This window comes from Clinocottus analis, unplaced genomic scaffold (genome assembly GCF_023055335.1).
Source record: "Clinocottus analis isolate CAN_PGR_092001 unplaced genomic scaffold, fCliAna1.0.p SCAF_39, whole genome shotgun sequence".
Taxonomy (NCBI): domain Eukaryota; kingdom Metazoa; phylum Chordata; class Actinopteri; order Perciformes; family Cottidae; genus Clinocottus; species Clinocottus analis.
This window is the reverse complement of record NW_027176142.1, coordinates 693,702-715,206: the sequence shown is the minus strand read 5'-3', so window position 1 is coordinate 715,206 and position 21,505 is coordinate 693,702. Positions and strand designations below refer to the sequence as shown.

Sequence of the window (21,505 nt, the reverse complement as noted above, 5' to 3'; positions counted from 1 at the left end):
GTGCCATTAACTATATCTTTGGGTAAAATAGTACATGTGTCAATGAAGTGGATTTAGGAAAAACGTAGTTCCCTGACCGGGAATCGAACCCGGGCCGCGGCGGTGAGAGCGCCGAATCCTAACCACTAGACCACCAGGGACACACACAGATCAGAGTGTATTGTCGGAATCAAACCCTCACATCAAAATATGAACGTCTGTCGGTAAAAAGACACCTTCATCGTGTAGTTCTAATTAATTGCTTCTTAGATCAATGAAATGAGCTCGACCTTTACCAGCTGAAACATTCAAGTGATGAATACCAAGTAATGTATCAATGATTAGAATCTATAACAATCTATTTTGATAATAGCACTTCAAATTAACTCACATTTTCAATGAGTGATATACTTATAACAGTGTTTTACCAGTTGCTAAAGATCCATACGTTACTCAACAGTTGTCGTGGCCGAGTGGTTAAGGCGATGGACTAGAAATCCATTGGGGTCTCCCCGCGCAGGTTCGAATCCTGCCGACAACGGTCATTCCTTTTGTCCACTGATGGTTGTTCGATACCTATTCATATATAATTACCTTCACACCACACAAGAACCCATAATAACTAGTGAGCTTCCATAGATTATATTATCAATACAGCAAACTAAATCATTCTCACATATACAACTTCCTCATTTGTTTTGCCAAATGTTCTTTGATATCTTTGGGATTTAAAATAGCCCATGTGCTATATCGTATCCCTTTACTTCTGCACTATTTCATTCGCGCTTTTACTTGCATGATGGTGATTTTGATTTGTATGAGCATTGTTGGAGGGAGCCTATCCCTCTCGGCCTACACGTTGCATTTTCAGTTAGGTGCAATTAATTGATTTCGCCACAAGGCGGCGCTCCTTGTGCGGTGCTGAGTGTTCATGTCTCTGTGGTCAGTCAACTGTAAAACGTCAGTGAACTGACTTTATGAAACCTGATGAATTTAGAAAAAATATGGCAACTTTAACGGAAGTTTGAACTAGACAACTGCTAAGAAATATTTCATCATAAAAATACAATACAAAGACAAAAAACAACCCAAAATTCAACGTGTGAGTCATCTTGTTTTTTTTATTTATTTTTATTATTGTTTTCTTATTCACCAAAAAAAAAGGGGGGGGAGGGGGAGCTCAGAAAATATGATGAATACATCTAGTATATTTGAAAAATTGTGTACGACAAAAAAAAACTGTCAAGTATTGAGTATCATATTCTATGCACTTTACTTACCTATACTCTTATTATTATCATTATTGATCGTTACCCCTTTATTTTTATTTTACTTGCATCGCTACTTATTTACTGCACATTTACTTATTTACTTACTTGTTTTATTTATTTATTTATATAATTTTTTTAATCCAAAGTTTTATACTTTCACTTGTACAGTTAAATGTTCCTTGTTGTTGTTGTTGTTGTTGTTGTTGTTGTTGTGTTTATGATGCACCCTCCGCCAAGACAAATTCCTTGTTTGTGATAACTTACGTGGCAATAAAACGTATTCTGATTCTGATCTTCTGATTCTGATATTCACTGACTGTGTTTGAAAAAAATATATATTTTAAATAAATTACTAAATTTAATAAACAGGCATGCCCTATTTAAAATCATAGCCTCTTGCAGTTTAATTTCTAAAACCGTTTGTTTCCCCACATCAACTTGTACTCTTCGTCGCGCGCTGACCTTTGGCACTACTTGTTCTGTGTAGTTCAATATGCGTTTTACGCCCCGCCCCTATGACTACGTCACCAACTCGCCCATTATAAATACGTACGCCGACCCCTGAGCCAACAAGAAGCGTCGCTGTCTTGTTGCGGACCTTGGAGGGTCACACTTACCCAAAACTTATTTTCAAATGGGCCCCGTCTCCTAGCGTTTACTGCCCCAGCCTCGCCGACTGAGTAGAATTGGCTGTTCCGGGAACATCAAGCACGTTTGGGTCCCTAAAAAGGTGAGGGCTTCCCCCGTCGGGGGTTTAAAATGGTGGGATCACTGTATGCTGGTGGTGATGAGATCACGTGAGAGGCATGCGGGGCTCGCGATCCGAAAAGACATTTCTTCTAGAAGTTTTTGTTTTTGTTTCAGGCAACAAACGAACGGACGAAGATGTTTTTTTGGGGTTGATTTGTTTGTCTTTCTGGCAAGGCGGGTCGAGCTAACGGCGCTGCGCTAGCGTGCTAGCTTGTGTTAAAGTAGCTGTTGGAGTCTTTGTTATGTTTCCTTCTTAAACGCAGAATAATACACGTGCTGTTGTCGCTGTATTAGTAGTTGTATATTTATGGGTTAACGTACAACCGGCGGCGTCGACACATAACTGCCTCCGCAGACATTGTGGACGTGAACAAACAGTTGGGGGTTTAGTTTTGGGGCTTTTGTTTGGGGACAAAATGTCTCCGTTACACGAGAAAAGGATCCATTTTTACGATGTTTTTCGTTCATCCCCTTTGAGAGAGCCGTCGTGTTTGCCGAGGCCTTCTTAACTTGTGCTTTTATTTAGTATTTACGACGTTATTTTTCATTGAACAGATTAACGTCAAAATGTCGGCTTGGTGCAGTGACCATCTCATGTAAACAAGACCCCTGCAAAACAAGGGGTGACGTCATTGATTGCGTTAAGGATGTGAACGTGCCAGCCAGCAAAATACATCTTTCTGGTTTTATAAATTGTGTATTTCGTCCGTGAGAACTGACTAGTTTTTTATTATACTAATTTCTTTGTTTATGTATGTGTTTGAATCCTCGGAATTTGTTTTTCTGCAATGCGCAACAGCTGAACTACAGGATGTTTTTCTCTGATTATTTTGTCACATTTTCTTGTATATATTTTATATTCCTTGTTGAAAGGATTTGTTTTCTACTTGCTAAAGCAATCAATGCCCAACAATGTATTAAGCAAATGAATGTAACATGTACAATAAAAATGATAAAGTAATAGTTATGCAAATGCCTATGCATGAAAGAGGATTAGATAACAGAATAATCAAGTTGATTGATATTGATTATGATTATTTGATCTGATGTGAGACTATGTGTAATATATTAGTTAGTGTATTGCGAGAAGATTTGTAATTGTTTTTTAAGCACAAATACCCCTAAAGAAATCTGACTGTAAAATGGAGCTCTTTTGTACGGAAAATGGATGCCAGACTGTTTTGATCATACAGTTTTCCTCTCCAGGTTTCCATCAAGCGCAGCATACAGGGACCAACTCCAGCAGAATGGCATCCATTCCAGCAGGCGGTTCTCTGGTGGCGACCACTGACTACTACCGAAGTGAGTCTCTCTCCTTGTTGTTCCCATGTTGCACCGGGCCACACCGCTCTCTCGCCCCTTAAGGGTGACTCACTCTGCCGCTGGATTGACGCTATACTTCCATGGCACAAGGCGCCGTTAAATAGCTTAATTTAGGTATGAGTCATCTTGTGTTTTGTTTTTTTTCCTGAGTAGAAGATGACTAGCATGTATGGACTGCTCAGAGTAAAAGATTTGTCTCATGCTGAATTATTTGTTTAATGCCAGTAGCATAAGTAACACATTCCTTGTTTGTGCTCTTTTTAAAAGAACACTTAGTTGTAATGATGACCATTTTCCTGTGAAGAAATTCTATTTTCTTCCCTCAGCCGCCCTTTTTTAAAGGAACAGAGATATTTCACCAAGCCCTTCTTGTGGGTCAAACATTTACTCTTAAGTGTGATTCATGATGAAATTACGTGGACCTCTTTACATGTGACCCATGTTACCTTTCACCTTTTCCGTTGTGTCGGCTATGAATTAACCAACCGCTTGCTCAACTCTGTTCCTGCTGCTCCTCTCCTCCTGCAGGGCGCATCGGCTCTACATCCAGTAGCAGCTCTTGTGGCAGTTCGGAGTGCAGTGGAGAGGTCATCCCTCACCACCCAGGTGAGTGTTTTTAGCCATAAAAGAGACAACAAATGGAACATTTCAGTCAAAGAAAACTTCAGATATTCACGTTGTGCTTTCAGTTGAATCTGTGTCGCTGAGGAAAAGCCTGCATGCGGAAGTTAAAACTCAGTTTACAGGAAATACAACAAGACAGCTCATGGGGGAAAATAATACAAATAGAATGAGTAGTTTAAGTGCTGTTACTTCCTGTCTGTGTTGCGTCTCCTGTGAGACTTCTCAGAAAAGTGAGTGTGTCTCACAGATTCAGACTTTTCTGTCAGAGCAACTGCTCACACTCATGTTTGCAGTTTGGGCAAAAGTTTCAGAAGATGGTGGCGCTGCTCGGCCCACGTCATACCACTGCTCATTGACTCAGTAACCTCAAGCGTCGATGTGGTGAGAACAGCTGTTTCCTGGAAAACCACAAGCTCACTTTTTCTTATCTCGCATGTCGTAATGTTTTTTTTTTTTATCAGTTTTGTATTTTCACGTCTCCTTAAGATTAAGTACAGAACTGAATGGGAGTAAATAAATCCCTTAGACTTCAGCCCCATGTACACCAGTATGTCCCTGAGGTCCAGTTATGATCTGCTGACATCACCAGTGATCCTGGATCAGCGTCTCAGTGCAGCTGGTTGAACGCCCGCATGTGTGTTTCAACCGCCGGGCAGCTGTTTAATGGCGTCAGGGCGCTGATATTTTCACACAGAGCTGGAAGTGAATGTAGGTGAAAGGGGAAGAGTGTGTTTGTGTACACACAGGCAGTGGAATGCAAAAGCCTTGCATTCCTGTTTTAGCCCTAGACTGTATATTATGACATTAGTACTTTATTACAGGGTTTACATTGTTTACTGGGTGTTATAACCAAGTAAGCAATGATTAATTTGTTTCGTGACCATTTAAAAATCAAATATGTAAGTACCGATGTCCTGATAGTGGAAACCTGAGTCGTGTCTTCCTTGGCACTTAGCTGATGAAACACACACTCCACTCAAACATTTACTCTACACTCTCACAATGGGTCGCTGTCATGTTCAGTCTGCTGCGTCGCTTCATTCACTCACTGGGTTGCTCAGATGTCTGATTTAAGAAATGGGCCATATGTGCTGCGTGTATGAACCTGTCTTCATGATCTGCCTCCACAGGACTCCCCAAGCAGGACTCTGGACATTGGTGGTCCAGTTTCTTCTTTGGGAAGCAGCCGGGGATGAGCCCACTGACTGAGGAGGCACAGCAGAAGTAAGTAACTGTAACTTGTTGATGCATCAGGAATACGCAATATGACATTATGTTTAATGGCTTTTTTATTAAGTTTAAAAAACTAAAATATATGTTCGGAAAACTTGTATGAACCTCCTTAGATTAAATAATTACAACACTAACTCCATAGAGTGTGTTATTCAATCCTTCCTGGTTAGTTTGTATGATCCTATCTCGTCCCCGTGTGAACTAATCACTCTTGACTGGTTTTACAGCCACGCCCTATCTTACAGGACAAAGAAAAGCTTATCCCTCTCTTTGTCTCTCAGGGCGGGGGTCCAAGGTGCAGTGACAAACGGTCAGATCACCTGCGTTGCCAAGGAGATGGTGATGCAGCGCCAGGTGAGCGAGAGCGGCGACGCAGGAAGCCCCGCAGGAAGCCCCACGGCCTCCTGACGCCTCTCGCTGACCGTGTCTCGCTTCAGGGGATCGAACCAACGACCAACGCTAGGTGACGGGAGGATGTCCCGTTTACGACCTTATTTGTTTTAAAAATATATTATTTGTTGTAGTTCTAGGGCTGCTTTACTCGTTTTTGTTCATTAACCTTGTATTTTTTTTTGTTATTGAAATAAAAAAAAATTAGAAAATATTTAAAAAAAACATTAAGATGCAACTGATAAACTCCGTGTGATTGTCTTTTTTTTTTAAACATTTGTAATGTGTTTGTAACTGTTTTGCATAAACACTCAACATGCCTTTTGTTAAACATTTTTCACTTTTGTCACCCTGTGATTGCAAATGCAATAAAGTTGACTCTTGCAGCCTGAAGTTCTGTTGGCTTCACGTCTCTGTTCTCTCACGTTTAGAGCAGAAATGTGCCTTCAACATGCAACAACTTAAAAAGGAAGAGTTTAAAGAATGCTCCAGTAGAAGTATAGATTGAGCTGATGATTTAAACGTGTTGGTTGAACTCGCCCGACGGATCCTGAGGTGAAGGTGTCTGTTTGCCAGCAGCGGTTCACTTGTTTTGTTCGGCGCTATTTCAGGAACAGAGTAAACATCTGGAGAGCAGCACTTCACGTCCTCCAACCGCTTCTGGAGTGAATGTTTGTTCAGCGTCTAAACGCGACATCTGGAGTCTGAGTCTGGCTTCTTACATGAACAAACGTTCCTGCACAAACTGGGCTGAAGTCAACCTGCCAGATTGTTTCAAATAGTCTACAATGAGTAGAAAAGAGGTTTGGAGTCTAAAAAAACAACGCTTTAGTTCAAGAAAACAGCTCAACGCTGTCAATAACAACTATCAACAAACTAACTTTGGGCATGAGAGGTTCAGAGCAGAATACTTAAGAATTGCTTTTAATGGCCCTTGACATCTCACTCACTGAACTATTGATAAGAACAGCTGTTGTGCTGAAGTATTTTTCTCAATGGGAAAAACAAAACGTGGATTGAAAGCAACCTAAAACTATAACATATCACAACACTTGGCTGTTGAACAGAAGCTGTTTCTGCCCGTCAGCACAGCTCAACCTCAGCTTCTCATCAGTTCACGTCTTCTCAGTCACAGTGAGAAGAAAGCTGCAAGATTCACAAGGAGCAGTTCATTTTAAATCTAATCTGCCGAGATTATTTTGAGATTTCTACTGAAAATGGCAGACGTGAACAAGAGACCAGTATATTAAACGTAAAGACACCACCGCGCGATGTCTTCAGCTGTTACTGGTTGCTGCCCTCTCTTGCTATAAGAGCAGACTTTGCCCTGCAGCCTGTGAAACAACACGGCTCCATTTATCCAGACTAATGACACGAATGACATGACATTTGCCTTGTCAGCAGACGGCTGAGCAATAAGGTTTTTGGGAGGAGAGCGTTTACAAAAACAAGCTTTAGTCCCCTGACAGAGTGCACTTTACGTCTCCTGGATTACATCCAACAGTCACTCTGTACACACCCGATCACTGCAGCTCTCCTGCAGAGTAAACATGGCAGCACAGACTTGACCGACTTGCTGCGCTTTCTTTTTCCTTATTATAGTGTTGGTCATTGCCTTTTCTTTCTTTTACCATCTGCACATTTATCTTGCTTAAGACTGGATCCTGTTAAAATAAGTCAAACTAAATGTAAAAACTATTGCGAGGAAGAAAAATATTAAGTATAGTTTTCTTTTCTGAATTTGTTGAAATTCTTCTGAATTTCCATTTTTGGGGGATTGAATCTCACTTGTAGATGTTATTTGAGATAACATATATAATTGTATAATGTTGAATTTAATCAGTTATTCTTTAAGATGCATTGATATTCAGATTTGGTCAAATGTGTGAGAGACTTGAAGGGGAAGAAACTGAGAAATAAACAAGTATTAGTGGCGGATGAGTCGATTTAATGAAGGTAGATTTGTGTTTGATGTTCGTGTCGTCCTTACACAACAGAGGAAATGAAAGTTATCACTAAGGAGATAAAGCGGATGTAACACGCCGCTCATGAGAAGAAACATCCCAGAGTTAGACTCAGAAGGTTAAAGAACTTTATGGTACCTTGGTTTATTGGGGACAATTGCAGACATTATGTTCTGTTGTTCTAGCTCTACCCGAGCACCTTGGACGGACGGACGGACGGACGGACACACACACACACACACACACACACACACACACACACACACACACACACACACACACAAGGCCTCAGTAACTGAGATAATGTTCTTGTGTAACAACCCACATGTGGTTTTCATATTTACACAACATTTTATTTTACGAGAACGTAAACAGTTTTTGTTTCTTAGAATAATTCTTATTATAAAATTGCACACCATTTCTCTTTGTTCCTCAATTATTTTTCAAAGTTCTTGCACAAAAACTCTGACCAGATGCTTTTGACCAAAATCTGTTGATCGCTTGTACTTTTACTTCTGAGCGTATCAAGTTGACTTGTAATGTTTCTTTATTTCTTACACGCTATTCATTCATAAATCCATGAATGTCATAAATAACTTGACCAATGACCAACAGTGTCATAAAGGGTTTGACAATATCATATTTTGGCCAATAAAACTGTGAAAAGTGAACTCATCAGCAGAGAGAAGTGTTCCTTACCCGTTGACTCCAGAAGCAGGTGATGTGAAGCACTGCTTTACTGTAGAAGGCAACATCAGGCGTGACTTCAACATTGCTTTTGGGACTCTGTGAAAAAAGGGGAAAAATACATGAACATAAATTAAGTTTGATTTAAATAATGGTTTCTGACAACAGCTCATTTTCACCGAGACTCGATTCAGTTAGTCGGCATTGGATCTATATCTGATATGAATATTGATGCATCTCTGAGTCATATCGTAGTCTTGGCCAATCAGCGTTGTCTAAAGCGTCTACGACGTTATGACGAGAGAAGACGCTAACGTTAAACGTTAGCTAACGTTAAACGTTAGCTAACGTTAAACGTTAGCTAACGTTAAACGTTAGCTAACGTTAAACGTTAGCTAACGTTAAACGTTAGCTAACGTTAAACGTTAGCTAACGTTAAACGTTAGCTAACGTTAAACGTTAGCTAACGTTAAACGTTAGCTAACGTTAAACGTTAGCTAACGTTAAACGTTAGCTAACGTTAAACGTTAGCTAACGTTAAACGTTAGCTAACGTTAAACGTTAGCTAACGTTAAACGTTAGCTAACGTTAAACGTTAGCTAACGTTTAACGTTAAACGTTAGCTAACGTTAAACGTTAGCTAACGTTAAACGTTAGCTAACGTTAAACGTTAGCTAACGTTAAACGTTAGCTAACGTTAAACGTTAGCTAACGTTAGCTAACGTTAAACGTTAGCTAACGTTAAACGTTAGCTAACGTTAAACGTTAGCTAACGTTAGCTAACGTTAAACGTTAGCTAACGTTAAACGTTAGCTAACGTTAAACGTTAGCTAACGTTAACGTTAAACGTTAGCTAACGTTAAACGTTAGCTAACGTTAAACGTTAGCTAACGTTAAACGTTAGCTAACGTTAAACGTTAGCTAACGTTAAACGTTAGCTAACGTTAAACGTTAGCTAAAACGTTAGCTTAAACGTTAGCTTAAACGTTAGCTAACGTTAAACGTTAGCTAACGTTTAACGTTAGCTAACGTTAAACGTTAGCTAACGTTAAACGTTAAACGTTAGCTAACGTTAAACGTTAAACGTTAGCTAACGTTTAACGTTAGCTAACGTTTAACGTTAGCTAACGTTTAACGTTAGCTAACGTTAAACGTTAGCTAACGTTAAACGTTAGCTAACGTTAAACGTTAGCTAACTAGTCGACGCTGAAGCTGCAAATCTTTGGAGAAAAAGCACGGAGAACTCCTACGTTACCCCGAAAAACGTAGGAGTTTAACGTTAGCTAACGTTAAACGTTAGCTAACGTTAGCTAACGTTTAACGTTTAACGTTAGCTAACGTTTAACGTTAGCTAACGTTTAACGTTAGCTAACGTTAAACGTTAGCTAACGTTAAACGTTAGCTAACGTTAAACGTTAGCTAACGTTTAACGTTTAACGTTAGCTAACGTTAAACGTTAGCTAACGTTAAACGTTAGCTAACGTTAAACGTTTCTTCTCATTAGCTAACGTTAAACGTTAGCTAACGTTAAACTCCTACGTTTTTCGGGGTAACGTAGGAGTTCTCCGTGCTTTTTCTCCAAAGATTTGCAGCTTCAGCGTCGACTAGCTAGCCTGTAAACTGTGAGGAAGGCCGAGACGTTTTAGAGAAAAGCTCTAGCATGTTTGGCTTTTTATTGAATTGCCTTTTTTTCTTTCTTTGTGGCTGTGAAAACACATGAAGTGTGAAGTGATATCTGTTGAAATGTTGAACTAATTTAGAGTTTGTACTTATCCCCTCATATGACATGTTATACTCTGCTGCGTCTACAGTCATGTGTTGTCTGACCCAATCTAAGTCTTTTGATTTGAACATTTAAGTCATAATCTGAACAGTAACTTGTATTTGTAACGTTAAACGTTAGCTAACGTTAGCTTCAGTTTGAGCTCTAATCTTAATCTTTTTGTGGGAACAGCTGCTTTGAAAAGCTCAGTTTCTGTAAGTTACATCAGAGCCTCATGAACTCAGTCTTTATATCACAGAGCGCCGTTCAGGCTCACTTCCACTGAGTCAAATCATGAGGAGGATGTAGGTTCTCACGTCGGCGTCGCTGGAGGTCCGGCTGAGGGAACCGAGACAATCAAGAGTCCAGGACAAAGTCAGGCGGAGACCGAGAGAAAAGAACCAAACGCCTTTCAAAATAAAGAAAGTCAGGAATCTAGAGCGCCGCCGAAAAGGAGCAGAACGAAAAACAGTGAAACTAAGCGTCCCAGAAAGCATTTCTCTAGATGTGTCTGTGAGCGCTGGAAGGTCCATCACTCCTTCATGTGTGTGTGTTGCGCTCCACGTTGCGCTCCAACGTTAAACGTTAGCTAACGTTAAACGTTAGCTAACGTTAAACGTTAGCTAACGTTAAACGTTAGCTAACGTTAAACCTTAGCTAACGTTAAACCTTAGCTAACGTTAAACCTTAGCTAACGTTTAACGTTAGCTAAGGTTTAACGTTAGCCGTAGACGTAACGTCCACGTTAACGTTAAACGTTAACGTTAACGTTGACATGTAAGTTATGCAGGTATGACGATTAACAGATAAGGAAAGCTGAAACACTAAATGATGCTGGCGTCTTGAGCTCCCTCTCGTCTGAATACATTTACTTTGGCTAGACGAGAGAAAGTGAATGACAGGAGATCACATCGTGTCCTGATGATGCAACAGACGGCGAGGGATGATTCATGTGAATGAATGATTCATGTGTTCAGCTTCGACAAGACCGGACTTGATTTGACAAACTGTTGAAATACTGAGCTGTAGAGAGCAACTGGCTTGTGACTAATTGTGCAATAAAAAAAACTTCACTAGAAAAGAAGATCTTTCAATGATGACTGTGGGTGTGCTGCCCCCCTCTGGCCAACGCGTAACATTGCAGCTTGTTGAGTTTACCAACAAGACAGACATTTGTTTAAGTAAAATGAGTTAGTTGAAAGCTTTACAACTATGTGTACAAGGCTGCTTGTGTATTTCTCTTCAAATGTTTCGAGGTTGTGGTGACGTAACATTATTAGTTGGATATGTGTTAGTAAATCAATTAATCATCCGTTTTTTTCCTTGAATTCGTGAAGAACACTTTATTTTGCTGGCATGTCTCCACATTGAAATAAACAATCTTGATAACTGCCAGCAGATGTGTTCCACGTTTAACAGCAAAATTTAATCAAATCATCAGTTTACAAACTCTTATATAACTTGTGCTGTAATTCTTGTTATTCAGTCGCAGGCTCGCTACCAAACAGATGCATATTAATGAAAACTTAAGGCTTCTGCCACCGTGAACGTGCTCAGACACTTTAATGCGTTTGTGAAGTAGTGAGCTTTGACTGAGATGAATGAGACATGGATTACCTGAATTACCTGAGTTTTGATTTTGTCTTGCTGTCATTCACTTTAAATTTATTGAAACGTTTCACAGTTTTCCTGAAGAAGTCAAAAGGTAAAGGGCGATTAACCAAAATAGTCCTTTAGAAGATGAAGTATTCCTTTAAATGGACGAGAAGAAGCAAACGCACACAATGCACATTCATTTCAAACATTCAGTTCATTTTAAATCTCAACACATGGCTTTCTCTTGGTCTTACTATTCCATCATAAATATAATTCAACAGCAGCTAATACCTGCTTTATCTTGGAAGTTATTTTTTTCTTTTGCAGATTTACAGATTGTGTTGAGCGTTAAAAAACTCCAAATTACCATCATGTTGTCGTACCGATGGACTTAAAACCAAAAGAGATTTTAGTTTTAACACAGAAGACGAAACAAATCTGCAAATTCTGACATCATTCACGCCAGAAGAAGATTTTGATCATCGATAATGGCGTTCTGCACATTGCAAATACACAATACGAGTCTTTCTTTGCAAGAGCCTGAAAAATGGGTTTAGTTTCGGTTTAAACAAAAGTCCTTGTGAAAAAAGTGCCCATCCATCTCTGTGGACTCCATCTCGGAGGAGCTCACTCCATCTCGTAGGAGCTCACTCCATCTCGTAGGAGCTCACTCCATCTCGTAGGAGCTCACTCCATCTCGTAGGAGCTCACTCCATCTCGTAGGAGCGGCTGTCCAGTGTTTTCTTGAGGGACTTAAAGTCCGGCCTGTCCACGGGGTCGGCCAGCCAACACTTCAGCATAATTTTGTAGAGGGACTCGGGACACTTGGGCGGCGCCGGCATCCTGTAGCCGCTGGTGACCTGCTGGTACGTTTCCTGGTTGGTGAAGGCTGAGGGAGAGCGAGGGATGGAGGGCAGAGGTGGTGAAGAGAGGTTCAATATTTATTGTTTAGAAGCAGACGCACATGGAGGCGTTCTTAATGTTGTAAAGCCGTGTTTCCTCCAGGGACCAGCAGGTTAACTATGAAGGTAGATTTGTGTCTTCATTACGTGAGCAAATTTATTGTTTGTATATATATATATATATATATATATATATATATATATATATATATATATATATATATATATATATATATATATATATATATATATATATATATATATATATATATATATATATATATATATATATATTTGAGAGTTTTGTTTTTAAGAGCAATTTTTTGGAGAGCAAAGACTTTGGCTTTGCAGTCAGATAATTTACTTGCAAACAATAAAAGACACAAGTCTACCTTCATAGTTAATGCCCTATATCTGAGCTTCCAGCAAATCATTCCTATGAGATAAGCAAAACCTGTTTACACTTGAAGGCCAGCTGACACTATTCCCAGGTTATGACGTCAAGGCTCTCCTTGATCTGAACACAATGACCCCACAAGGACTTTGGCTTGACATTTCAATGTCATAATCACAACATAATTGATGGAAACCTTGAAACATCTGATAAAGAACCATGCAAGTCCACCAACCTGGGTACGGAGTGCCCCCGTAGGTAAAGATCTCGTAGAGCAAGACCCCGAAGGACCAGACGTCAGACTTGTTGGAGAACTTCCCGTGGCTGATGGCCTCCGGCGCGCTCCACTTGAAGGGAATCTTTTTATCTTCAGTGATGTAGAACGGCTCCTGGAGGATAAGTCTGGGTCTTAAAACCTAAAGCATTGATTTGACTTTTTTTTTAAAAAAAAGGACATTTCATGTCACTTCCTTCCTACCTTGATCACTCGGGCCAGTCCGAAGTCCGCCACCTTACAGATGTAGTTCTCCCCCACGAGGACATTTCGAGCCGCTAAATCTCTGTGGATGCTGTTCTTCTCCTCCAGGTACGACATCCCCTCGGCCACCTGCGTGCTCATGTCCACCAGCGACACGATGTCCTGGTGTTGCCCCTCGGGACCTACGAGAGGAGAAAAAAACATTAAAATCATTTGCATCGAAAATCAGAGCGCGATACATGCAATTTTTCAAAGTGCTGAGATCAAACTTTTAATTATAACCGGCGAGGTCATAGCATCTTTTTATGTCGATTATGTGTCTTGTTGTGCATGGTATTTTCTGCTGTTTGTTCTTGTAATGTGTTTTTTGTCTGTTGTGCACTGTGAATCTCGTCTGTTGTTGTCTGTGGTGACAAATGAGTTTGACCACTGGGGATTAATAAAGCTATCTATCTAGATAGCTAGCTCGCTCGCCATTTAGCTCGCTATCTAGCTCGCTCGCCATTTAGCTCGCTATCTAGCTCGCTCGCCATTTAGCTCGCTATCTAGCTCGCTCGCCATTTAGCTCGCTATCTAGCTCGCTCGCCATTTAGCTCGCTATCTAGCTCGCTCGCCATTTAGCTCGCTATCTAGCTCGCTATCTAGCTCGCTATCTAGCTAGCGAGCCAGCTCGCTATCTAGCTCGCTCGCCATTTAGCTCGCTATCTAGCTCGCTATCTAGCTAGCGAGCCATTTAGCTCGCTATCTAGCTAGCGAGCCATTTAGCTCGCTATCTAGCTAGCGAGCCATTTAGCTCGCTATCTAGCTAGCGAGCCATTTAGCTCGCTATCTAGCTAGCGAGCCATTTAGCTCGCTATCTAGCTAGCGAGCCATTTAGCTCGCTATCTAGCTAGCGAACTATTTAGCTCGCTATCTAGCTAGCGAACTATTTAGCTATTTATCCATCGAGCTATCGAAAGGGACACATGGAAGGCCAGGATCTAGGAAAGGAAGGAGAGGAGGTGTTCTACCTCTGAGGAAGTTGAGCAGGCTGCCTTTCTCCATCAGCTCGGTGATGATGTAGAACGGGGTGGAGGCCGTGCAGGTCGCAAACAGAGAGATGAGGTGACGATGACGAAGACCCTTCAGGATCTCAACCTCGCTCTGAAATTCTCGGTGGTTTAACTCCGAGTCTGAGAAGAGAAAGACACAAACTGATGAAAAATATGACAATATGACAAATATGACACTTCTAACCGAAACGGGGGTTGCTTTAGAAGAAGGGCACTGAGGGCAACACGCTGGCTTCATGAAGGTCACATTCATTACAGGTAGGAGACACTTTGGGGTTTAGCTAATATAGCTGTGTATTAGCAAGCATGTGGCAATAAAATACATATTGTGATACAGAGGTTAAAAAGTGAACTTGTTAATGCAATCAGGGGCCAAGAGATCTGCATTGTGTTTAATTAATTTGTAAAGCAATATCTCAACAGAGTGTCTTTTTTATATCTAGAATCAATAAACTGTGTCTGAGTTTCAGAGATACTTTGTGAACAGTGATACCTGGAAACAACAAGTTATGAGCTATTTAATTCCTGTTTAGAGTTCCACAATATTACTGTTCACTGAGTCATCAGGTTAGTCAGCGCTAATGACAAGAAGCAGAGCGACTTTAACAACACATACAAGCACAAACTTTATGGCAAAAAAAGATGACTAATCTCTATTCAACCAAGTAATTATGCAGATTGTTGCCCGACACAAAAGACGACAAAAGAAAGCTGCTTGAAGAGAGATGATGGATCTGCATTCCTCTTCTGTCTCATCAGTTTCGATCCAATAGAGTTTAACATGTTATTAAAAAGTATATTTGTATTCTTAAAACACAGGAATGAAACCAGGCACGCTGTACTATTGCGAGTAGAAAGTAAAGTATATTTACTCAAGTACAATTTCATGTGGCGCTATAGTTGCTTTCCAGTTGAAGATGTTTTCATACGCATTGTTAAGGATTACACAAAATATCCAAAATGTCTATGTCAGGCCTCTAGTCATGTTTTAGATGTGTACGATTGTAGAAAAGGTCCAGAAAATGAATACCACATTATGTTTTTTTCCCATAAACACCCGACAGCCCTTCAGATTCATCTCTAAGCTTTTGGAGGAACATGAACCCCAAACTGGAAACCACTGGTTCCCCAGTACAGACCAGTACTGAGCCAACAGAGTACCGACCAGTAATCACAATCTAACAATGTGTGTGTGGAGCTTTTGTCAGCGTCTCAGGATCAGACGTCCATTAAATAATTCTTATTCTGATCAACAGAGATGATGAAATACCACTTTTGATGATCTTGATGGCGACGTTTATGTGATTTTTCCATCTTCCCCTGTAGACGTCGGCGAAGTATCCGCTGCCCAGCTCCTCCTCCAGGGTGAACTCCTCCTTCGGGAGCTCCCACTCGTCCACAGTGAAGTGGTTCAGGTCGGTGGTGGGGGGTCTCTTCTGAAGGAGGAAACACAGGACAGACGTGTGAAGGAGGGACTGATACGGTCCATACGTCCTCTTTACAGTGAGGTTAGTAGTATGCAATGGATAATCTTTGGTTGTCTCTCGGTGGTCTGTAATGGCTGAACTTCTCCTGCAAGGAGACGTGAACAGAAGTGAGCACTATGCGTCCATTTGAGTATAATCAAAGCTTCAGGAGGCGCCATAAAACATCTTTTTGTCTAACAAATAGTCCAAAACTCAAATATGTAAATATTCTATCGCACAAAACAAACCCTCACAACGCAGAAGCTTCAACATTTTACTAGATAAACAACCTAAATGGTCGATTATTAATAGAGTTGCAGATTAAATTTCTGTTTGACTATAATTTCTGTTTTAGTTGAAACGTGTCGCGTTACAACAGGACACTGCCGCGGCTTTAAAGGTCACAAACTTTTATTCTTATCAAAGCAGGTTCTCCACATTGTAAACGTAGAGAGATGATCCTGTAGTGAGAATGACGTCACTTCCATCTGTTAACCTTCATCCATCCAGTGACATCATAGTGATGCTGTGGTGGCTGATGGAAACATTAACTTTTATACTTTTTCACCAACATGTTTTTCTTGTAAAATTGGAAAAATTACCAATTTCTTTCAAATACTGATGAAGATGCTTTGACAGGCATCTTGACATGTAGTGTTTAGTGTTGTTTAGTGATGCATTTCCTTTTCCAGCTTTGTAGTTTTGATCCATTTGCTCGGCGCAAACCTCCAAATTTTTGTCGCATGATTTTTATCTGTGAATTTTAAATTCAGTCTGAGTTGCAGGAAATAAATGTAACACATGTCCAAACACAGAGACACAACGATGTTTGAATGAATTCTTCGTGCACGGGTCTTGTGTTCACAACACCGCCGTCCTACCCTCTTGCACGGCGTCCTCAGCGTGCCCGTGTTGCTCAGACTGTTGGCGCCGTAGAACTCCACCAAGTCCAGCAGAGAGGGGAACTTCTTGTTGTACTCCACGTGGAAAGAACCGCTGTCTGTTTTGAGGACCTTGAAATGCTTCACCCGACTGCTCGACCTCACTGCAGACAGACAGACACACACACACACACACACACACACAGACACACACACACACACGTTAAAACATTGTAGTTTGAGGTTCTAACAAAACAATAGATTTCAAAGAACGGTAAAATACCACGACATTGAATATTCAGACAGGAGTGTAAGGTTTTATTTCAGTTTATTGCAACGTGGATATCATTTCGTTGCAGGTTTGGCTGAAACCTTGGAAGCCACTGTTATGTTGTGATTATGGAAAACATAAATATTGACATTATTTGGTTGAGTTTGTGCCGTTTCTCTTTGAAAGAGCATCATCTGGACGCCGTGTGACTGTAATGCATGCAGGGCCACGATGAAGAAAAGATCATTTTGTTTTTACTTCATTAATATTCTCATCACACGTTCGTGTGTGTTGTAATATCAAAATGAAATCCCTCCTTTTTATTCATCCGTTTAAATTTACTGCATTTGTCCAACAAGTTGACGTTCTGAAATGTCTCTTATTTGCTTTCTGCTTGAGTCACATGAGAAACCCGTGAGGTGCATTTATGATGCAACACGTAGAGACGCCATGAAGCCACCGAGGCCCTCAGAACTAGAAATACTTCATTTACATTATTACACGTGGATTAAACTCATGTAAAGCGTCACTAAGAGCTTTAGAGAAGCCCAGATTGTTAACCATGAACCAGTTTTCCTTCCTCGAGCCGGCAGAGATACCTTCATATTTATGGCACATATATGAAATATTTTCACGTGTGATCTTCTTTCATTCCTTCCAACAGACGACAGCATCCTCAGGCCGATCGTTTTACTTTACTTCCCTCTTATCTCATCCTGCACGACATTTTTAAGTGAAGTGAAACTCCTCCCTCGCTCTGTTTTCACACCACCTCCACCGCTCGGTTCTCGTTCTCTTATTTCTGGACTCGCTCCGTTCTCACCTGAAAGAACGTATCCGACGCCGTCTTTCTCACTTTGCCGGACGAGGAACGCTCCGTGCTCGTTTCCTGGTCCCAGCAGGTGGCCCTGGGCCTCAAAGCGGTTCATTTGCCCGAAATACCACCTGGATGAAGACAGAAAGACATGAATCAAAGTCATTAGGAGGCATTATCATCGTTTCAAACTTTAACTATTTGATAATCGGCCTCTGCAACTGTTTTTAGCAACAAAAAAAGTTTGATATGACAACAAATCCCTGAAAACAGCCGGGATGTGGTTAAATGTTTTATAACTTTAGTGGTCAGAGTATCTAAACATGTTCAAAGTCTTCATCGCAGCAACAACAGAACGCTAAACAAAGAAAGAAACCAACGCTGAACTTCCTGCCGGTGGTCATCATCGTATCGTCTGTAAAATGGCCTCAAAACGTCTTCCAGCACAATGACTTCTGGGACAACACATCATGCGACAAAAGAAGTCGTAACTCAGGAGCTGAATTGTGTTTCAGGCTTCCAGCAGGTGTTGACATACAGGAATAACTTCACATTACACACTTCCCATTCTGTTGCAGCAATAAAGAGAGAGAGTGTGAAAACAAGAAGTGGTGAAGCCGACAGCGACAGCTTACGTCACCGTTTGCTTCACTGAGACGCACAGACGCTGACATTAGGAAAGATGCTGCTGACATTTCTCAGTGTCAACTCAAAACAGAGGGTCCAAAGGCCAGAAACGTAAAAAATAAAAACTATCACTACTGTAAACCTTCATGACATGAAGTTCTGTGGCATCAAGGAAGCAGATCATGCAGAAAAAAGTTCTCCAAACACAGTGAAGATGTAAAATGTGTGAGGAAGCGTTGTATAGGAAGCTTTTGCTTGTTGGTTTGCTAAAATATCGTTTGCATACAAATATATATGTTGTTATCTTGATGGAGATCCCCCAGCTTCTTCTCTCCCTCTCTTAAATGAGTTCTGCTCTCATCCCACCTTTCAGAGATGAGCTCTAATCCCTCTCACAGCTGAGAGCACAACAACAACAAAGTGGATCCACACTTTGTTGTTGTTTGCTAACGCCAGTGTTTTGTGTCAAAAAGTAGGAATTGGTGGCCAGCTCCTCAAAATGGTCGCCATGTTTTGTACCTTCACGTTTTCCTGTTGGCCACCGTGCACGCGCTGGGCTTGCAGGGGAAGTTTCACTCGTTTGCAATCTGCAACCTCCCTGCGATGCTAAAACACACCTGAAGTGACGCATCGCTGCAGTAAATCACGTGTTCAGGGTCTCAAGCAGGTGTCTGCACTTTAAACCGCCTCGTGCGCCAGGTGATGCGTTACTTTGTCGACTCCTCTAGACTTGTTCACATGTAATTCATCGCGTATTCCATGACCCTAGCACCATTATATTGTTAATTTATAGCTACGATTTTCATTTTGTGATGATTCCCGTTACATGAACGCGCGCCAGGTGTCCAGTAAACCAACAACCAGGAAGGTCTGCGGACTCAAACATGGATTACATTAAAAGTTAAAGAGCAGTGCGTTTCTGAAAGGACATTGAAACAAAAGTCAAACCACCCACTGTTGCGCTTGGAGGGACTCTGCGCGGTCCAGGTAGTTTCTGGGCACGATCCCGGTGTCCAGCACGCGGCCGTTCTTCTCGATCTTCCGCGCGGTCCACCAGTCCCCGCTGGGGCTGATGACGCTGAACAGGTCTCCCTCCAGGAAGGACAGCTCGTCCGGGTGCCGGGATTCAAACGACCACAGCGCCCGGTACACGGCGCCCTTCTCGGGCCCCGCGTCCGGCGGGGGGTCTGGCCTCTGCGGGCCGGGCTCATCACCTCCATCTGGGACTCCTGGTTCTCCTTTGACGGTCTCTGGAGGCTTTTTATCCCCGAAAATCCTCTGCCACAGTGCGTCCAGACATGGGCAAGCTTTATGCAGACACTCACCCATCGGTGAACGTGAACGTGTTTCCACGCAGCTTCTGCCTCAGCGCGCCGAGCCGGACGCACCTGTTGGACAGGTAGAGAGGGAGGAGCGCGAGGAATCCTCGGAATGCCTTCACGGGGGAGCAGCTGCTCCTCGTCCTGATGAGTGACGACAACTGCCTTCAGACGACTGACTGCAACTTCCTTATGACAATAAGGCAATAACACAAAGCAGCACAGCCCCGCCCCCACACGACGAGCGTCATACAATAATAAATCTCAGCGACTGCTCGGAAGACCCCGGATGAGGATGAGTGACAGATGACGTCACCACAACAGACTTTTCTTTTTGGTAATGCTGCTAACGTTTCCATTATCATGGGGCTCAAAGTTTTAAAAACTCTTTCAGTTTGAACATTTACTTTATTAAACTTTATTAAGAGGAAATGCGTTATTGAAGCAGCAGCTTACAGACACACAAAACATAAAATAACAGGGACGAAATATATATACAAAAATAAATAAAAATAAAATTAAAATAGTTGGGATGAAAGATATGTACAGCACAGAGTATTAAATTATGAAATTTAATGTAAACAATAGAGAAGTGCAAAAATGACCACATCATAAAAGATGATGCTTTTATGTTAATACAGTAATGTGTTTTATCATCATGTCTGCAGCCATTTCACAAGTGCAAGTAACTTATTATGGGATGGTGGACATTGCATATCGTTCACAGCTAACACTTTTGTCTGTTTGGGGAAAACAAACACAAACAGTCCAGCGGTCAGATTTGTAAAAAAATGACAAACGTTTCCTTCAGTATTGCAAAATTACAGGTGAAGTCGACATTTATTGCATAATGTGACCCTCTGTGTTCCTGTAGTTTAGTCACAGATGTACCTGTGTTCATACCTGTGTTCATACCACTGAGGGTTGGACCAATACTTAACTGACAGATTAATACTTTACATCCTTACTGCAATGAACATATTCTCTGTTTGAAATCAGGAAATCACAGTGTTGAACGTTAAAACGTGACCAGCAGTAACAATGAGAGGAAGGAGTGATGACATCAGCTGTCAGCAGAGCTCTGCTCTCCTTTCATTCACCTGCAGTGTGTGAAGCGCTTCATTTGAACGCCCGCAGAGATCAATGCCAACCTGAACTAAAAGCCACAAAGACATTACCTCATTTATTATGCTAAACTTATATTAACCCTTCAGCTGATCGGATTGTCTTTAATGCATCTGCAGCCAATATCTGTAACCTGGATCTGGACGACCCGTCATATACTTTTATGAGGTTGAAGCTGACGCTGGAGAAGCAGGAAGATAAAAAGCAGGAAGATAAAAAGCAGGAAGATAAATGATTTGCACGCAAATTCTGCTGCTGAAAACTTTAATAGAGGAAAATGTTTATTAGAGTTTGTTCCACTTGGACTGTGTTGTTTTTTCGCCAGCTCTGGTTTCAACTTGTTTGCAAGGAAGACGTATTTGTTTCAGGATTGTTAAAGAAGTGAAAGTATCTGTGAAGCACATACGATGCAGCAGTAATCTGATGAGGAACAAATGTGATCCAGAAACTGTTCTATGATCATTTTGCTGCCACGCTGATGCTTTATACTCAAGTTCCCCTTGAAGGATCGCTGCGGATCATTTTGACATGAACTCTGAGACAGATTATATGCTGATTAAGAGACAGAAGTAGTTGTGAGCATCTTTGTTATTTCTG

The 21,505-nt window shown here is 41.3% G+C and overlaps 2 protein-coding genes, 1 long non-coding RNA gene and 2 other non-coding genes across 5 annotated transcripts; 2 read left to right on the top strand and 3 right to left on the bottom strand.

Annotated features, from left to right (window-relative positions):
* Nucleotides 1-68: 68 nt before the first annotated feature.
* Nucleotides 69-140, bottom strand: trnae-cuc (transfer RNA glutamic acid (anticodon CUC)). Its single transcript has one exon. It is a non-coding gene; the product is annotated as a tRNA-Glu (tRNA).
* A 298-nt stretch (nt 141-438) lies between these two features.
* On the top strand, nt 439-520 carry trnas-aga (transfer RNA serine (anticodon AGA)). The gene has a single exon. It is a non-coding gene; the product is annotated as a tRNA-Ser (tRNA).
* Nucleotides 521-1,795: 1,275 nt separating this feature from the next.
* On the top strand, nt 1,796-5,963 carry LOC137799840 (pancreatic progenitor cell differentiation and proliferation factor B-like). Its single transcript, XM_068596684.1, has 5 exons — nt 1,796-1,980; nt 3,207-3,302; nt 3,852-3,929; nt 5,078-5,171; nt 5,462-5,963. The coding sequence occupies exons 2-5, from the start codon at nt 3,248-3,250 to the stop codon at nt 5,586-5,588; spliced, it is 354 nt and encodes a 117-aa protein (XP_068452785.1). The 5' UTR covers nt 1,796-1,980; nt 3,207-3,247; the 3' UTR covers nt 5,589-5,963.
* On the bottom strand, nt 5,827-10,515 carry LOC137799841 (uncharacterized). The gene is made up of 2 exons (XR_011079457.1): nt 10,301-10,515; nt 5,827-8,320 (listed from the first exon to the last, which is right to left on the bottom strand). It is a non-coding gene; the product is annotated as an uncharacterized lncRNA (long non-coding RNA).
* Nucleotides 10,516-11,380: 865 nt separating this feature from the next.
* Nucleotides 11,381-19,807, bottom strand: LOC137799834 (protein-tyrosine kinase 6-like). Its single transcript, XM_068596672.1, has 8 exons — nt 19,420-19,807; nt 17,847-17,968; nt 16,753-16,916; nt 15,676-15,841; nt 14,364-14,525; nt 13,354-13,535; nt 13,111-13,264; nt 11,381-12,468 (listed from the first exon to the last, which is right to left on the bottom strand). Exons 1-8 carry the CDS (start codon nt 19,791-19,793, stop codon nt 12,287-12,289), a joined length of 1,506 nt encoding a protein of 501 aa, XP_068452773.1. The 5' UTR covers nt 19,794-19,807; the 3' UTR covers nt 11,381-12,286.
* Between the last annotated feature and the right edge of the window lie 1,698 nt (nt 19,808-21,505).